Source organism: Mustelus asterias, chromosome 24 (genome assembly GCF_964213995.1).
Source record: "Mustelus asterias chromosome 24, sMusAst1.hap1.1, whole genome shotgun sequence".
NCBI classification, from domain to species: domain Eukaryota; kingdom Metazoa; phylum Chordata; class Chondrichthyes; order Carcharhiniformes; family Triakidae; genus Mustelus; species Mustelus asterias.
In genome coordinates this window covers 21,649,723-21,669,756 of record NC_135824.1, presented here as the reverse complement: position 1 = coordinate 21,669,756, position 20,034 = coordinate 21,649,723, and the positions used below count along the sequence as shown (strand labels likewise).

Sequence of the window (20,034 nt, the reverse complement as noted above, 5' to 3'; positions counted from 1 at the left end):
ATGGGATGGCCACTGGAGGCAGAAAATACTCAAAAATGGAATGGAGAGATTCCCTGTGTCTATATTAATTTTTTTTTAAAAAAGAATTGATTTCATCAACTTCTGAATACTATTTGCAATGCTACTTTAGCGCTTGTATTGTTTTAATTTGCTTTTTATCCATTTATTACCAAGAACATTTTTCAAAATAAACTAAATTGCAAACTCTGCTCGTCATCTTTGCAACTAGTTTGCTTGTTTTTTTTAATCCTTTCTGCATACAAGATAATCTGTGGTAAATTTCCAGACAAATTAACAAGTAAACTGTTAGAAAAGAAATGTGTGGAAAATGTATAACCAGCCTGTTTTCAGTTATGTAAGAATCTCCTGATTTTTAAAAAGGACTTTGCTTTTTTTATCCAGCAATACCGAAGATTATTTAAATAGAGATGTTCTGTCAAAACTTTTTGTCTTGCACTCGTTAGGACACAGTTGCTAGAGTACCAAATCTCAAAGGGAACAACAATATATGCCACATCGTAGAATCCGTACAGTGCAGAAGGAGGCTATTCGGCCCATCAAGTCTGCACCAACTGTCTGACAGTGTGTATTATCCAGGCTCACCCTATCCCCGTAACCCCACAAATTTTACCATAGTTAATCCATCTAACCCACACACCTTGGGATATTAAGGGGCATTATAGTATGGCCAATCCAGGTAACCTGCACATCTTTGGAAACCGGAGCATCCAGACATGCAGACACGGGGAGAACGTGCAAACTCTACATCAGGAGAGGGAGATGATTAGTTGGCATGTGGACTCTGATTGGTAGAGGCATTGCCATGGGAAATGTCCCAGTCAATGTTTAACTGCCAAGCTTTTGTTTAAATTCAAACCAAATAATTTGATTCTAGTTGGCATTGCCATGAGGAATTAACTAGGGAATGGCTGTTTCTCCCTCCCGCCCCCCACCCTTTGTGCCTGGAGCACATATTCTTTCAGGCTGCATAGGACAGGGCCCCATGTGTGCATACATGCACTTGTAGCATGCGCAAGTGAGTCACACTGTAGTTGGCATTTTTCTGCCCCCCCCCCGCGCGACCCTGAATTATGATCTTTAATAGGTTGTTAGTGTAATTCTTAGCACATTGAGGATTGTTTAGTAAGTCTTGTCCAATCATGAAATCACATCTAATGTTGAACGCTATGTTCTGAGTTTTGCAAGCAAGGGCTGGTTGAGTACAGTTAGTACTTTGCCTGTTATGTACAGCCAAATGGACGTTATTTGATATGATCCATCTGTCTTTGGGACGTACAGCCTACATATCTGGCATCACAATGGCACTGCAATTCAAATTAACTTGCGAAATTTGTTATTTTGGTCAGAATACGAAACCCAAACGAGCTTCGTGATGCAGTGCGAGGATTTCTAAAGTTCTGACCTGCATTTTCACATTTGCCTGCTGTGAAATACAATTTCACAGAACTGAGTTTGTCGTTTTTCCGGACCAGTCTATCTGCCTGTCATAAATTGAACTGAATTTGTGCAATGTCACATTCTTTTTAAGGGAAAGAGTTTGCGCTGTGACAACAGGGGATGGCGAATTGTTCATATTCTGAGCCTTGTGAACTCACTATGGTTAAAACCCTTAACGCTTAATGCTTCAAGTGTCTGTATGAGACACAGGAGATAAGCCAATTGTTCAAAGTTGCTCATTTCTACCAACATAATAGCAGGCTGGACCTTCAGTGTTGTTACTTTGTGCCTATCTTGAGTGTTAACTTGAGATAAATCCAACACGTAATCAGGTTTTCATTGACAAACACTTTGGCAATTCAACACCTGGAATGAACATAATTTGTAGCCTCATAATTTTACAAGGAGTTGACTTATGGAAACAATTTCTATCTTGAAGTTTCAGCAAATGTTCTTGATTTCCTCCCCATTCATGCAATGTGTTAAAACCAAAAGGAGTGGAGAGAAAGTGGCGCCATGTTGGATTGGGATAGTTTTGGAGCATTCTGATTTTCACTGACCTTGAGGATGGATGTTCTCTCAAACTCTGTTTTTCTTATTAGGCAGCTAGCAACTGACCTTTGCTTGATGCAGTGAGTTTATAATAATGATTTTGTTTTGGAGGAGAAGGACAGTTCCATTTTATGACTCACTACTTTAACCACTTCAACACAGTGCTAAAGTCACTCCCATTTCACACCCATTTCCTCCAAGTGCACATTGGGGAATCTCACATAAGCTCTGAAGCATAAGGGTAATTTCAGATCAGCTGAATTTCCATCCAAGATCCTGTTTGATTTTTTTGGGAGGGAATATTTCCATTTTCTACATGCATCTGAATTGGTTTTTTTTGGTATTTTTATTCCAATTCAATCAAATCAAGTCCAATTCAGAGTCTCAACAAGTTGAGACATTCCCGATCCAAGTGGACAAGACAGGGCCTCCACTCCTGTCTTGGGCTTGATCTACATGATCCAAGCTGATTGGAGTAGGCATAGCTCCTCCTCCAAGGCTTGATCTCATTTGCATCTTAGCCAAAAGGCCGAGATGCCGCTTTTAAAAATTGCTTCAGAAGAAGCTAGAATGTAACCTAATGACTTCAACCAAGCACAGCATGTCGATACTACACTTGATCTTAGCCAAAAGGCCAAGAAGCGATCTGAGTTGTTTCCAAAATCACCTGTACAAAATCTTCTCTGAACGATTCCTGTGAAGAGAGCACATACTTCCAGTTTGGGAATCATAGTTAAGACAAGCTCATGTTCCATTTATCATTGAAGTTTTGACTAGTCCATTGCAACTTGTGTATCTAAGCATTTAGATTGAACAACAGGTCATGATGCTTTTTGTTTTCCTTAAACTGCTCTTTTTGATATTGCCTAATTGAGAGGACAGGTTTGGAGGCCTACATAGGGCTGCTCTGGAGCTGGCTGTCTTTTATTAATTTGTGGGATGTGGGCGTCACTGGCTGAGCCAGCAATATTGCCCATCCCTAATTGCCCTTCAGCTGAGTGCCTTGCTCGGCCATTTCAGAGGGCATTTAAGAGTCAACCACATTGCTGTGGGTCCGGAGTCACAAATAAGGCAGATCAGGTAAGATCCGAAAGGAACCACATGGGTTCATGATCGTCATTGAACTTTTAATTCCAGAATATTATTGAAATGTTCAAATTTCACCATCTACCATTGTGGGATTCAAACCCGGGTCCACCAACCACTGCCCTGACTCTCTGGATTTACTAGTCCAGTGGCAATATCACTACATCTTAGCCTCCCTCGCTACACCACTGCCTCCTTCGCTAGAAATGCACAGTCTGTTAAACTCCCCTGTAGGAAAAAATGTTTGGTGCTTTGCCATTGCAGCAAAGTTGAGATCTAGAACCCTGTCATGAATCTAGACACAAATCCTTTGTGGCTTTCCAAATAACTGACATTTTTCTGATTTGCACTGTCCACTGTAGAATCCATATCATCAATTAGTAAAACTCAAATTGCATCAACTTTTTCATACAGGAGAACTTGCACTGAAAAAAATGTTGTCAATTTCTATAATTTAGTTGTTTCTTTTAACAGCGTGGTTTTTTTTAAAAATTACTACAGCTGTGAATATAAATGCTAATTTAAATTGGGGGCAAACTAGCATTTCCTAGCGGAACATTATTATGCAGCATGACTGGGAACTGAAAAGAAAGCTTCAGTTTCTCTCCCAAAATAGCTTCCAATCTCAATATTTCTCCATAGCAACAAAACTGAGTGGAAGGAATGTACCTGCCTGTAAGGCAAGAGATCAAATCAAATCTTTATTGATTTACTCTTTTTACCCCATTTGACAGCTGACATAAATGGTAAGGGCTGTCCTGAATCCCTGCACACTAGATGACTGGGCAGGAATTGGGAAATGAGAAAATTGACAACCATGTGATGATTTCTGTCTAAATTTGCAAGCATTTCCTCCGACACAATCTCAAGCCGTGTAGTCCCGCTTGTAAAAAAAAAGTAGCCTGCTGTTCTGCTCCTGCCTCACAAATGTAAATGGACCTTGATAGAAATAGAGTGAGCTGTCATTTCAACCGACCTGGAATGAAGCAGAACCAGCTAGACTGGAACCAAATCAAAGCAGTAACTGGCAGAAATCAAAAGGCTACCTTGTGTTTTCTTCTTGTTTTTTGATCAAAACCATTAGTTGTCAGATGAAAAAATAAGAAGCAAACCAAATTTTTACACTTTTGAAGTTCTGATTCTTTTTTTAGTATGGATAATATTTTGAATGTTTTGCCTGACCTGTAATAACCATGGAAATGAGAATAAATGCACAAAAGCTGCCAAGTTTCTTAATATGAAACATCAAAAGCAGAAATCAGACTATTTCAAATGAAAAGTTCCTTGGGCTGGACTGATCAGAAGTTGTCAAATGAGGTGTTGATTAAACTAACTGCATTTTCTTTCACAACTGGCGTACAAGATCAAAGAAACATTTTTAGTTCCAATATGCTAACAGCGCAAGACACTGTCTTGAATGTGTTGCAAGGCAGAAATAGCAAGTGGTTGAAATGGTATCAAACTGAGAGAACCAAGGTCAAATCAGTTTATCAGCGTCAGCTTGACTGTGCAATGTGTTTATGCCTTGGAAAACATTCCAGCATGTGTCCTTTACAGGGCGTAGGTGTAGAATAACATCTTAGCTTTTCTAATTTCGATGTTCCTATTTTTTTTCATGTGACTAATTGTGATGTCCTGCAAGTACAATATGTAATGAGGCTTGAATTGAATAACAAGAGCAATTAGAGATGGGCAAAAGAATGCTGCTTTGTCAGCAATGCTCACATCCCATGGAGGAATCTAAAAAATGAATCAGATACTGGACAGCATTGTAGCTTCTATATGTATCTTGGTCTAATAAGCTTTGAATAATTATTCAGAGATGCAATTGTGGTGAGAAGCTTCAAATATCCCAGACCATTGGGGTCCAGGATGTTGATCTTTACTTCCAGGCAGAAGCCCAGATTTTCCAATAGTGAGGACAGCAAAACTGTCAACCTTCACTGTCATTACTCCTTTGAAACTGACAGCAACCTCTGGAGTCGGCACAAGCGCAGTATTCCAGAAGTTGCTGTGCATAATTCCACACTTCTTCCCAAGTGTACACTGCTGAAGTCCCACTAATGGCAATCATTGTGCAGATGAGAAACTTCTCTACATTGTAATATCACAATTGCAGACTGCTAAAAAGCTACAGCCTGCTAATGCGATGTAACCTGAGTTTTTAACAGCATATTAAGTCATAATTACAAATGAGCAACTCCTCTGGCTCTGTAGAGTTGATTTTATATTTGGCTAATATAATTTTTTCCTGTTACTATTTAACCCATTTTTTAATACAAAACATTTTAAAGTTTGTTTCATCTTTCTAATGTATATCTCAATCTTTACTTTGCTGTCTGTAAAAGTGTACAAAACATTCATAGAAAAATCATAGAAATCATAGAAACCCTACAGTGCAGAAGGAGGCCATTCGGCCCATCGAGTCTGCACCGACCACAATCCCACCCAGGCCCTACCCCCACATATTTACCCGCTAATCCCTCTAACCTACACATCTCAGGACTCTAAGGGGCAATTTTTAACCTGGCCAATCAACCTAACACGCACATCTTTGGACTGTGGGAGGAAACCGGAGCACCCGGAGGAAACCCACGCAGACACGAGGAGAATGTGCAAACTCCACAGACAGTGACCCAAGCCGGGAATCTAACCCAGGTCCCTGGAGTTGTGAAGCAGCAGTGCTAACCACTGTGCTACCGTGCCGCCCTGAAGGAAAATTTGTGTATTTTACTACTTGCTTTGCTATCTATGAGAATTCTTCAATGTTGTGATAGGTGTTTACTCTGCTTGATTATATCACTGTTGCTGGAAGCCTCAATATCCCCGTGGCTTGGCCCAAGGTTACAACTAATGTCGGGAAAGATGAAATCCATGCCACAGAGATTGCTGGATTCTTATGGACAGCTTCCTTTGAGGACAAAGATGCATGTCAGCGCCTTTGCCCATGTTTTGTTGTCAATGGCAGTATGTCCTCTCCATGGTTACTTGTAGGTAATTGAAATGCTATGCTGCACATGGTGCTGACTTTGAGAAACAGCTGCCGATGCCCAAGTTTAAGACTGGGATTTGCCTACCTTTTCAACTTACCTCCATTTTTAAAATGCAAGAACCTATGAAATAATTTTATTTGTGCTTTGATCACAGAACCCACAGTGGTGCCAACTACTTCTGCTGCTAGATCGCAACCAGTCTGTCATGTACCTACCTCAGGCCAGATCTTAAGTACGACTCCAGGTCCTTCGACCACCCAGCCTGCATCTGTCACAGAATCATCAGGAGTTCCAACAACCATTGGTATAGCAGGCCCACCAATAGTCGGTGTGTACATAATTTGACTTCAAATAACACAAACTTGTAAAATTGCATATTCCAAGATAGGCATCTCGGTCGTTTTTTGTTACCCATGGCTAACTTACCCCCTCACCCAGACTTAAATTGCAGTATTTTTCTGATCTCTATTTGGTTTAATGAATATTCCAGTTTTTCAACCAAAGGAAAATGGCTTTGCTGGCCCATGCCAGTGATGGATCAGCTGTTAGCACTATCATCTCTGAGAAAGAAAGTTGTGGGTTCACATCAGCCAAAAGCTTGAGCACAAAATATTAGGCTGACATTCCAGTCTGATACTGTGGGAGAGCTGCAGTGTTAGAGGTCATTTCAGATGACATGTTTAACATGTTCACCTCAGGTGAATGCAGAAGATCCCATGGCACTATTTCGGAGAAGAACAAGAAGTTATCCCCTTGTGCTCTGACCAATATTTATCTTTCAGTCGCCATCATAGAAACAAACTATTCAGTTGTTATCACATTACCGTTAATGGCCGCAAATTAATTTGTGTTTGTCATGTTACAACAGTGACTACACTTTAAACACCTTACAACCAATGAAGTACTTTTAGAGACATCCTGAAGTTGTGAATGTCACTATGTCAGTGCAAGCCTGTCTGTCTTGTAGCCAGGATTCTTTGCTTGTAGCATGGAGAAGGCATTGTTCTCTGATTAGCTTAGTACTTTTTTCTGTGTATCTCTCCCTGAAGGCCCAAATGAAATACAAATACACTGTGGCACAATGGTTAGCACCGCTGCCTCACAGCTCCACAGACCTGGGTTCAATTCCCAGCTTGGGTCACTGTGTGGAGTTTGCACGTTCTCCCCATGTCTGCGTGGGTTTGCTCCGGTTTCCTCCCACAGCCCAAAGATGTGCGGGTGAGGTGCATTGGCCATGCTAAGTTGCCCCTTAGTGTTCCGAGATGCATCGGTTAGAGGGATTAGCGGTGTAAATATGTGGGGTTACGGGGGTAGGGCCGAGGTAGGATTGTTGTTGGTGCAGACTTGATGGGCTGAATGGCCTCCTCCTGCACTGTAGGGTTTCTATGGTAAATCACCAAACAATATATTTGACAAGAAAGATTGACTTCAAGAAAATGTGAATATTGAAAATTGTAGTCAGGTCAGTGGAATCTCCCCTAAACTGCGATAAGTGGAGCTAATAACGCCAGACTAGAGATCTGAAGCTTCAGCTTTACCTTGAATAGAAATACTCCCTGAATATCATTCCCACCATTTTCCCTAAGAGGGCTAGCCATTGTCAACATTTAACTTGTCAATGCAGCTATGAATTTGATGCATCTAATTGATCGGTACCTTGAGATAAAAGAATAGGTCTTAACCTACTTATAAAATTCTAAAAGGGTTAGACAGGGTAGATTCCGAAAGAATGTTCCTGACGGTGGTGGGGAGGGGGTCCAGAACTAGGAATCCAAAGTTTGAGGTCCTCTTGAAGACCAGAGTGGTAGACTGTGTATGGGACCAAAAGAGATGGGGGAGATACTAAATGGTTTTTTTGCATCCGTATTTACTGAGGAAACGGGCATGGAGTCTACGGAAATAGGGCAAACTGGTAGGGAGGCCGTGGAACCTTTACAGATTAAAGGGGAGGAGGTCCTCGCTGTCTTGAGGCAAATCAGAGTGGATAAATCCCCAGGACCGGACAGGGTATTCCCACGGACCTTGAGGGAAGCTAGTGTTGAACTTGCAGGGGCCCTGGCAGACATATTTAAAATGTCAGTATTCACGGGGGAGGTGCCGGATGATTGGAGGGTGGCTCATGTTGTTCCGTTGTTTAAAAAAGGTTCCAAAAGAAATCTGGGAAATTATCGGCCAGTAAGTTTGACGTCGGTGGTGGGAAAGTTATTGGAAGGTGTGATAAGGGATAGGATCTACAAATATTTGGATAGACAGGGACTTATTAGGGAGAGTCAACATGGCTTTGTGCGTGGTAGGTCATGTTTGACCAATCTATTAGAGTTTTTCGAGGTGGTTACCAGGAAAATGGATGAAGGGAAGGCGGTGGATGTTGTCTACCTGGATTTCAGCAAGGCCTTTGACAAGGTCCCTCATGGGAGGTTAGTTAGGAAGGTTCAGTCGCTAGGTATACATGGGGAGGTAGTAAATTGGATAAGACACTGGCTCAATGGAAGAAGCCAGAGAGTGGTTGTGGAGGATTGCTTCTCTGAGTGGAGGCCTGTGACTAGTGGTGTGCCGCAGGGATCGGTGTTGGGTCCATTGTTGTTTGTCATCTATATCAATGATCTGGATGATAATGTGGTAAATTGAATCAGCAAGTTTGCTGATGATACAAAGATTGGAGGTGTAGTGGACAGTGAGGAAGGTTTTCAAAGCTTGCAGAGGGATTTGGACCAACTAGAAAAATGGGCTGAAAAATGGCAAATGGAATTTAACGCAGACAAGTGTGAGATATTGCACTTTGGAAGGACAAACCAAAGAAGAACGTACAGGGTAAATGGTAGGACTCTGAAGAGTGCAGTTGAACAGAGGGACCTGGGAATACAGGTAGAGAATTCCCTAAAAGTGACGTCACAGGTGGATAGGGTCGTAAAGAGTGCCTTTGGTACATTGGCCTTTATAAATCGGAGTATCGAGTATAAAAGTTGGAGTGTTATGGTAAGGTTATATAAGGCATTGGTGAGGCCGAATTTGGAGTATTGTGTACAGTTTTGGTCACCTAGTTACAGGAAGGATGTAAATAAGATTGAAAGAGTGCAGAGAAGGTTCACAAGGATGTTGCCGGGACTTGAGAAGCTGAGTTACAGAGAGAGATTGAATAGGTTGGGACTTTATTCCCTGGAGCGTAGAAGATTGAGGGGAGATTTGATAGAGGTGTATAAGATTTTGATGGGTATAGATAGAGTGAATGCAAGCAGGCTTTTTCCGCTGAGGCTAGGGGAGAAAAAAACCAGAGGGCATGGGTTAAGGGTGAAAGGAGAAAAGTTTAAAGGGAATATTAGAGGGGGCTTCTTCACGCAGAGAGTGGTGGGAGTGTGGAATGAGCTGCCGGATAAAGTGGTAAATGCGGGGTCACTTTTAACATTTAAGAAAAACTTGGACGGGTTCATGGATGAGAGGGGTGTGGAGGGATATGGTCCAAGTGCAGGTCAGTGGGATGAGGCATAAAATGGTTCGGCACAGACGAGAAGGGCCAAAAGGCCTGTTTCTGAGCTGTAATTTTCTATGGTTCTATGATTGAGATGAGGAGAAAATTTTTCACCCAGAGTGGTGAATCTGTGGAATTCACAACCACAGGGAGTGGTTGAGGCCAAAAGGTTGTCTGATTTCAAGAAGAAATTAGATACAGCTCTTGGGGCTAAAGGGATATGGGGGGAAAGCGAGATCAGGGTATTGAATTTGATAATCAGCCATGATCAAAATAAATGGCGGAGCAGGCTTGAAGGGCCGAATGGCTTCTATGTTTCCATGTTAACCTCTGTCAAAAATTCCTAGATACTTGTAAAATGGAACGTATATTGAGTATCCAGGTGTCAAGACATGTCAAGAATTATTTGTTGAGTTAATTAGCAAACTGCCAAAAATGTAACTGGAGAGAAATGAAAGCATTCATAAGAAGATATTTGAGAATATTTTGGTCTTAGGACAGAGAAGAGGAAAATGTACTGTGCTTCTGGCATGGGAATGCTGATTGCTGATAGGAAGGTTTTCTTTCCTGTTGAATGGTGACCTTCAGCTTGTGCACAGCAATTCATTCTGAACATGACAAATTATTGAAACAGTTAAGCAAGTCCAAAGTGGTTTGCTGTCAATGTGAGACCTGCAGATTGTTACAAAGGGTTTGTATGCACCAGGTTCACTGCCTTTGTAAATATAATGTTGATGGTGATGCAGCAAGTCTCTGCACCTTGCTCTGCTTTCAGAATGCTGCCTGCCATCCAAAATATAGCTTATTGCTATATCATTTTGCTTGCAGACATCTCTACTTTTGGTAACAAAGTAGATAGTGCTCTAATCAAGTTGAAATAGGGGCAGCACGGTGGCACAGTGATTAGCACTGATGCTTCACAGCGCCAGGGACCAGGTTCAATTCCGGCTTGGGTCACTGTCTGTGCGGAGAATGCACATTTTCCCCATGTCTGCGTGGGTTTCCTCATGGTGGCCTGGTTTCCCCCCTCAGTCCAATAGACATGCTGGTTAGGTGCATTGGCCATGCTAAATTCTCCCTCAGTGTACCCGAACAGGCGCCGGAGTGTGGGGACGAGGGGATTTTCATAATAACTTCATTGCAGTGTTAATGTAAGCCTACTTGTGATACTAATAAATGAACTTTAACTTGAGAAGACCCAAGCCTTTGGTCCAGAAAAAGTATTGGCCCATTGAGATTCAAAATCCTCAGACCCTGTGTGTTATTACGATCGTAGCTGTATTCAGAAGTCTTCAAATGGCCTGTCATTTTTTCTGACTAATCACATGACAATTTATTGCAAAACCTCCTTTCAACCCCTTGCACAACTTCTGCTCCTGACCACCAATTCGGTCACCTCCAAACATCTTTGCGTCACTTGTTACATTCTACAGGCAAGTGAGAATTTTGTGCAGATGCTGGAATAAGAGAAAGGCATATTTATAATTGTACTGTTGCTGTAATTAATACACAGGGAATAACTTGCACTTATAAATCTTTCATATAAAACATCCAAAGACACTTCACAAGGGAGTTAAGAGACCAGGAGGAGAAAATGAGAAATGGTAAAAGACTGAAGAGATGGGGTTTGAAAAAAAATGTTTGAAGATGGGCAGGGCAGAGGAGTTTGGAAATAATAAGAGTGCAGTGAAAAGGTGGCTGAAGTATTTGCTGTTTATGATACAATATAAGGAGTATATCCAGGAGATAAGAGTATGCTCACTGCAGTCAATGGTTGGAGGAAAATACTGACTGAGAATAGCCTCAGTCCACAGAGGTAAAGTTGAAGTTTTATTTATTAGTCACAAGCAGGCTTACATTCACACTGCAATGAAGTTCCTGTGAAAATCCCCTTGTTGCCACACTCCGGCACCTGTTCGGGTACACTGAGGGAGAATTTAGCATGGCCAATGCACCTAACCAGCACGTCTTTTGGACTGTGGAAGGAAACTGGAGCACCCGGAGGAAACCCACGCAGACATGGGCAGAACGTGCAGACTCCGCGCAGACAGTGACCCAAGCCAGGATTCGAACCTGGGTCCCTGGCTCTGTGAAGCAGCAGAGCTAACCACTGTGCCACTGTAATGGGGACTGATGGTGGAAAGTGACATGTAGACCATTTGTGATATGAAGCTAAATGTATATCAATGAACATTTTTTCCACCGTCTCCAGCTAGTGGGTGAGATTACCAAAATGCTTCAATTTTGAGTCTGCAGGGCACTGGGTGGTGGGTTATACCACTGTAGTTCTATACTATAGAAGGTAATTCAATTTCGTCTCTTCAACCACACAACCAGGTAAATCTGTTTTTCTAACAGAATGTTTAGATGGAATATTTAGATATTCATAGAAAAACCTATGAGACCTGGATTAACACATTGTTAAATATTATCCAATTGGTACAGACTCATGGGTCGCACGATGGCACAGTGGTTAGCACTGCTGCCTCACAGCAGCAGGGACCCAGGTTCAATTCCCGGCTTGGGTCACTGTCTGTGCAGCGTCTGCATGTTCTCCCCGTGCCTGCATGGGTTTCCCCCAGGTGCTCTGGTTTCCTCCCTCAGTCCGAAAGATGTGCGGTTAGGTGTATTGGCCATGCTAAATTTCCCTCCGCGTACCCGAACAGGCGCTGGAGTGTTGCAACTAGGGGATTTTCACAGGAACCTCATTGCAGTGTTAATGTAAGCCTACTTGTGACACTAATAAATAAAGTTCAAACTTTAACCTCCAGGTTTGATTCTTTAGACAAGGTAGATTAATCCAAAGTACCTCACTTTCTTGCTAAAGACCCTTGCTTGAAGCAACAAAATGTATAAATACAGTGTAATTAGAAATGACATTTAAAAAGTTATAAGTAATGACACTTTTATTATTAATGTACCTTTCTTTGCATATTCAACTGCATTAATGGGACGCTGAGGTGATGCTTTAATGTAAATTATGCAGCAACCTAATGGCCAACGTTTCACAAGCTGCTGCCCAGATTTTCCCCTTTTTAACAGTGCTACTTTTCGGCCTCCAGGCATGATGTGCATCAGTGACAGAATAATAATAAATAGTGGAAGTTGATGCAAAACTCTGATAGGTCTCCATTTGAACACTGCTGTGAAAACTCCTGTTGTGATGTAAAAGCACCAGAAATTTCCCAGCCAAAAGTTTTATCTTTGTTCCTTTTTTCTCCAAGATGATGCTCGGAGAGTTGGGCCAAGTACAGTGCCTGAAGCTGGTCCTGGGGCAATGCCAAGGCTCCCGTCCTGCTGCCCTCAGCATTCACCATGTGGGGGATCTTTGCAAGGCCACAACTCATTAGGACATCCTCATCCAAGCTGTCTCCAGCAACATAACCACCAGTTTCAGCATCACCCTGGTGCCCACTCTGCAGTGCCGCCATCAATGCCTTCGTTTCCTGAATCCACCTGTCCTTTGGACAGACCTGCTGTAGTGCCAGCACCTTGTGGAGCTAATGGAAATGCAGGTGGCCAGTATCATGACCAGGTTTGTATTCTTCTATCACTTAACAGGAGAAGGGGAACGGGTAGTGAACGTTTGAGCTTCCTAAAAAGTAGGAACATTATTCTGATATTTTAAGAATATCATAATTATTAATAATTACTATAATTGTTCTGCCAAAGAACCAAAAGGACTAGAAACGTTAACTCTGTTTCTCACCTTACGGATGCTGCCAGACCTGCTGAGTTTTTCCAGCATCCTCTGTTCTTGTTTCACACTTTTCCTCCAGGAAAAGTTCTGGAATGTTTGATTAAATATTCAGATGGCTAATAGCTAAACTTGCTTTGATTCATAAGTATGGTGCAACTTAGTTCTTTGCAAATAGAATTTGTGTTTAATTAAGCAAACATGTTGTTCTGTTCTAAATTTAGCCAAATTTAAGCCACTTATTGCTTTCTCGTTGTGTAATTACTCATAATTCTTTGTGTTGAGCAATACACCATTTTGAGAAGCAAACGCTTAGGATATAGTTTTGCAATTAAAATTTCAGTAAGTTTAAGTTGACTTGTGTCTGAGCTTTTATACATGAACTTTACAATATTTCATGAACTTTACAATATAATCCATTAGACCGTAGAAAAGCCTAACAGAAGCATTTTCAGTTAAATTGTTCTCAGAACTTCCAACAAGAAGTGAAGTGGATGCAGCAAAGACTAAAGTTTGTTGGAAGAATAGAAATGGATAAAATGTGACAGGCATAGAGCAAAGCCCAGATTATTAATGCATCAGAAAATCAAATGGGGAAACAAAAGGGATTTGAGGCAATATGAAGATAAAATGGTGGGTAGCGGAAGAAAATAAGAAACATAAGATAATAAGAAAATTCTAGATCTAGGTGAAGTAATCAAAAAAAAAAGCAGGGACCATCGACAAAAAAGTAAGCAAGTAATACTGAGTTAGTTGGTGGTGACCAATCTACTTAGGAATGGTAGCAGATAAGCATTAACAAACCCTAATATGGAATAAAATGAACACTTAGCACACTATGGGTTGATTGAGGATAGCCATTCAGGACTTGCAGAACGCTAAGTTGCATTTGACAAACTTAAAGAAGCATTTGAGAGAAAAGATAACTAAAATCTGACCTTGTATTATGTAGTCATGATTGCTCAGCCACTAAAAGGATTCAGCCGTGTCTTTTTGCTTGCTTTTGAAAAGTATGAATGTAGTTGGCTGAACCAGTGCAGTTTCTGCTGATGTTTACACAGTGCTTTGTCTTTGTGCAGTTGGAATGTTTAAGACACATGTGAGTAGCTTTCCCAAATCGGAGAGATTGTACATTTGAATTTTAATTTATCGTCAGTTAACTGCTTTTAGTTTCGTTCTGCATTTGGAAAGCGGGCATGATCAGTTATTGCTACTCTGCCAGGCCAGGAACCATACTTGGTAGAAATTCTAAATCATCAATGACTGAAACTGAACACGCACAACCAGTGAAATTATGGACAAAATGTTCTATAATTTGATGTGCCTGCAATGATCTGCATGTTAATTTCATTACTTTTCTTTTTGAACAGACGTTGCCTGTTGATTTAAGCAGTGGTGGTGTCCGAAACCATGGTAGTGGGAGTTTCCATGGTACTTCTGCATTTGATCCCTGCTGTCCTGGGTCTTCCTCGCGTACTGCAGTGTATGGAGCGCAAGCTACTGCTGGTGCAAGCCAGCCAGTGGCTGTTGAGGGATATAGTTCTGGGATGGTAGGACAGGCTGAAGGTCAACCACAGCCGCCTCTCGCTTCCTGCCGACATTATATGCACCCTACCTGTAAGCCTTACTTTTCAGATACCATCTTGCAGTTTGTGGTTATAGCCATCACTTTCAAGTTGCCATCTGGCATAAGTGCCTAATGTTCGGTCAAAAGAAAATCCGTAAATGTGTTAAAAGTTATATGCATTTAATGTGCGTGACTAAAATTTATCGTTCCTGAAGCTGATGGTTTAGTTAAGGATGTTGCAGATACTTTTAATTGCAGTATTTACATTTAATTAAATACAACTACTATTGTTTTCCCTCCTGAGCAATTTATTACACAGTGAGTTACGTTGTGCTGTGAGGGAAAATTAGATGCAAAGTCAATTTGCTTCTCCACTGCATACCTCCTCGTAGTTGCTTTGCACGACACCCAAAAATGGAAACAGTTCTGCCAGATTTTTAATTGAATTCCTGTGTCTGGTGTCAGCATTACAAAGTCTGATGCAGGCTTTGTAAATATCTGCAGTTGTTCAATAAATTCCATTTATTTAACGTGTCGTATTTAAATGTTTTTTTATATTGCCCTTTTCCAAATTATTTGAGAGGTACTCATCGCCATAACTAGATTTAGAAGTGCTAAATAGTGCAGATTTTTGGTCTGGTAGTTCAGATCCTTCATTATAAATTCCCACTTAGCCAAGGGGCTACGAAGGCAATGCTTCATGTAGATGCAATCACAATGCTCCATGCTAGCCACAAAAGATTGTTTTTTAAAATCATGAAATGAAAAGATCCATGATTGACATACTGTGATGCTTTCCTTACACCTAGTATTACAATCACTGCTATAGATCTTTCTTGTAATTTATGGTGAAGGTGTGAATAGGCTCAGTTGTGATGTCCTATGTTTAAGCAGCCAGATGATAATCACTGTCTAGTTTCATCTGGGTTTACATGTTTTAGTACCAGATAGTGGTCAGCATCAATGGTGCTGTACGCAAACTTCAGCCACAGTGGAGAGATAATTATGGGGAAATTGTACTTTTTTAATGAAAGATTTTCTACTAGTGCCCAAAAACAGGAACAGTGCTGATTCCATGTATTATAGCACAGAAATCGCAATGTCATTTAACACTGTGTGGTGGCAAAGGGACTTTGTTCGCAATATCTGAGGTGCAGAGCTCCCAATTTTTGCAGTATTGTTGTGGGGAGAAAGTGCTTCTGCTTACTCAGTAAGGAAAATGCATGAAAAAAAATCTATTCTGCAAAGGATTTGAAAAACTTTGGCAACACCAAGTGCTACTCTTAAGAGGCAGTAATAATGAAGAACCAAAGCTTCATAAGGAAAGTGTCAACAAAATCGAAATTGCCTCTTCATCCCACCTCAACCTTCACTTTCTGGTTATATTTCTGCAAAGGAAATTTCTGGATGTTTGATTAAAACTCAGCATCAAGATGGTAAATGTATACATTTGCTGTGATTCCTAAATTTGTTAGCACAGGTACCTTTTTTAGTCAACTAAATGGATTTTTCTGTTCTGACAGTTTCTGTTAAAATCAATTTTAAGTTACTCACATCTGAATAATCATTCAGGTTAGTCTGGGTGGCACAGTTGCACAGTGGTTAGTACTGCTGCCTCACAGTGCTAGAAATGCTGAAAAAAGCTATAAAGAAAAGCAAGATGGATTATGAAAGTAAACTAGTTCAGAATATAAAAACAGATAGCAAAAGTTTCTACAAATATATAAAACGAAAGAGTGGCTAAAGTAAACATTGGTCCTTTAGAGGATGAGAAGGGGGATGTAATAACTGGAAATGAGAAAATGGCTGAGGCATTGAACAGGTATTTTGTGTCGGTCTTCATAGTGGAAGACACAAATAACATGCCAAAAATTGATGACAGGAAGGCTATGGCAGATGAAGACCTAGAAACTATCATTCTCATGAAAGAGGTAGTGTTGGGCTAGTTAATGGGGCTAAAGGTACTCAAGTCTCCTGGTCCTGATGGAATGCATCCCAGGGTACTAAAAGAGATGGTGGGAGAAATAGCAAATGCACTAGTAGTAATGTACCAAAATTCGCTGGACTCTGGGGTGGTTCCCGCAGATTGGAAAACAGCAAATGTGATGCCACTGTTTAAAAAAGGAGATAGACAAAAGGCGGGTAACTATAGGCTGGTTAGCTTAACTTATGTAGTAGGGAAACTGCTTGAATCTATAATCAAGAAAGAAACAAGATATAAATTGTCCCATTGGTAAGACGCAGCATGGGTTCATGAAGGGAAGGTCATGTTTGACTAATTTGGTGGAATTCTTTGAGAACATTACATGTGCAGTGGACAATGGGGAACCTGTGGATGTGGTGTATCTGGGTTTCCAGAAGGCATTTGACAAGGTGCCGCACCAAAGACTACTGCATAAGATAAAGGTGCACGGTGTTATGGGTAATGTATTAGCATGGATAGAGGATTGGTTAACTAACAGAAAGCAAAGAGTGGTGGTAAATGGGTGTTTTTCTGGTTGGCGATCAGTGACTAGTGGTGTGCCTCAGGGATCAGTGTTGGGACCGCAATTGTTTACGATTTACATAGATGATTTGGGGACCAAGTGTAGTGTGTCAAAATTCACAGATGACACTAAGATGAGTGGCAGAGCAAAGTGAGCAGAGGACGCTGAAAGTCTGCAAAGGGATATAGATAGTCTAAGTGAGTGGGCGAGGGTCTGGCAGATGGAGTACAATGTTGGTAAATGTGAGGTCATCCATTTTGGTAGGAATAACAGCAAAATGGACTATTATTTAAATGGTAAAAAATTGCTGCATGCTGCTGTGCAGAGGGACCTGGGTGTCCTTGTGCAGGAATCTCAAGGAGTTGGTTTGCAGGTGCAGCAGGTAATTAAGAAGGCAAATGGAATTGTGTCCTTTTATTGCTAGAGGGATGGAGTTTAAAAACAGCGAGGTTATGTTGCAGCTGTATAAGGTGCTGGTGAGGCCACACCTGGAGTACTGTGTACAGTTTTGGTCTCCTTACTTGAGAAAGAATATATTGGCACTGGAGGGGGTGCAGAGGAGATTCACTAGGTTGATTCCGGAGTTGAGAGGGTTGGCTTATGAGGAGAGACTGAGTAGACTGGGGCTATACTCATTGGAATTCAGAAGAATGAGGGGAAATCTTATAGAAACATATAAGATTATGAAGAGAATAGATAAGATAGAAGCAGGGAAGTTGTTTCCACTGGCGGGTGAAACTAGAACTAGGGGGCATAGCCTCAAAATAAGGGGGAGCAGATGTAGGACTGAGTTGAGGAGGAACTTCTTCACCCAAAGGGTTGTGAATCTGTGGAATTCCCTACCCAGTGAAGCAGTTGAGGCTACCTCATTGAATGTTTTTAAGGCAAGGATAGATACATTTTTGAACAGTAAAGGAATTAAGGGTTATGGTCAGCGGGCGGGTAAGTGGAGCTGAGCCCACGAAAAGATCAGCCACCATCTTATTGAATGGCGGAGCAGGCTCGAGGGGTCAGATGGCCTACTCCTGCTCCTAGTTCTTATTAAACTCGGGATTCGATTTCCACCTTGGGTAACTGTCTGTGGAGTTTGCACATTCTCCCCCATATCTGTGTGTTTCCTCCCACAGTTCAAAGATGTACAGATTAGGTGGATAGGTGTGGGATAGGTGGATTCGCTATGGTAAATGTGTGGGGTTACGAGGAGAGGGCAAGGGGTTGCGCCTGGGTAAGATGCTCTTTCGGAGAATCGGTGTAGACCCAATGGGGTAAATGGTCTGTTTCTGCACGGTAGGGATGCTATGGTTCTATTGTGTTCAGGGAATAAACTAGTTTTGAGAAGCAAACTCTCGGTGCTTCTTGTTACTCTTCCAGTGCTCCAGATTTTTAAAAAATGATCTTCGGTTCTTAAGTGATGGTGATTGTAAACAACATGGTGATGGTTCTAATCTGGGCACAAACCTATCATGGTTCATTGCTATTGCTGTCTCTTCTCAACTGCGCTTGATGTTGCCAAGATTTTCAAATCATCTGCTAAATAGACTTTTTTTGGTGTTTTTTCTTAGCAAGGAGAAGCCGCTTTTTTTCTCCACTTAGAATCTCTCCGCAACGGTATCGCAAAGAGTAGGTGTTCTGCACCCAGGAGACCGTGTCAAATGACTTTGCTATTATTAGTGCTACAATACATGAGTAATATCTTCACTGTTTTAGATTGTTTCTATTTAATGATGAAGCTAGTTGCTGCATTGGAACTGGAACTTTTAGTTTAATGAGCCTTGTGGGGCTATCATCTTAAAGTATTTCAGTAAAATTAAAGCTTACTAATGAATTAGCTATTTTCAGTCAGATCTGTGTAAACTACAATTAGCTTCACTATTGCTCAGTTTCTGCTTTTAACTTCAGTCCAGTGATCCAGAATGTTTGCATATGCGTATGGAGCTCTGGTGAAGGTGGAGAGTGCCTAAGTGATGCATTGGCTTAGACATTGGACTTACACCTCCTGAGACTTGGATTCAATTCCAGCTAGAAGAATCCCATCCCAAATATCTTTGGGCAATCTCATCCAAATTCTTAGTGGACATGAACCTACATGACAATATCATCCCTTGTATAACATTAAATACCGGTCTTTCTCCAGGGACCATTCTGTGACGTCTTCTGGAAAATAGAGACGTTGTCATAGCAGTGCATTACTGTTGAGAGTAGGGGGAGTTTTATTCTCCCTGTGGGCCATACAAGACTTGGGGTGAGATTTTTCTCTGATATAAGTCCAATGCTGGGCAGGAAAAGCCTGCTAATGGCAATGGCTTTTTGCATCATATAGTGCAGGACTTGGTGCAAAATCAACGCAGGCAGCGGTTCCTCACTGCGTTGGCCGGAGGCCTCTGACTTGCCTGCCTGCCCGCCAGCACTTCTGCGGCCCAGGTACCATTTTATAAAGCCTGCCCTAGCGCACTGAGTGCACCAGGAAACAATCTTCACCCAGGTGCACTCCCCGGCACCACCCTCTTAGCCCCTGAACGCAGAGCCACACTGCAAGTGCTCTGCTCACCTCCAAGCTCCCCTCAGAGTACTGTTCACCAGGTGCATGCCTTCTGAGGCCAATTGTTCATCACAGTTCTGACATGACGCCACCGTGGATGCATTTTTTTGACATGGGGGCATGATTCCGATGTATGGACCTGATAATTGCAAATGTCGTAGTCGGGTTCCTGACATTGAATGGTGGGGAA

General features: G+C 41.6%; 1 protein-coding gene and 1 non-coding gene across 5 annotated transcripts in view; one reads left to right on the top strand and one right to left on the bottom strand.

Moving 5' to 3' along the window:
- The window catches only part of rnf111 (ring finger protein 111), a 117,408-nt gene that overhangs the window by 80,359 nt on the left and 17,015 nt on the right, over window positions 1-20,034 (top strand). For all 4 annotated transcript variants that reach the window (XM_078241413.1, XM_078241414.1, XM_078241412.1 and 1 more), the window contains exons 5-7: window positions 6,244-6,417; window positions 12,780-13,090; window positions 14,623-14,869. In XM_078241413.1, coding sequence (XP_078097539.1) covers window positions 6,244-6,417; window positions 12,780-13,090; window positions 14,623-14,869 — 732 coding nt within the window. The remainder of the gene's footprint in view (window positions 1-6,243; window positions 6,418-12,779; window positions 13,091-14,622; window positions 14,870-20,034) is intronic.
- Window positions 2,458-2,656, bottom strand: LOC144511574 (U2 spliceosomal RNA). Its single transcript, XR_013500844.1, has one exon. It is a non-coding gene; the product is annotated as a U2 spliceosomal RNA (small nuclear RNA).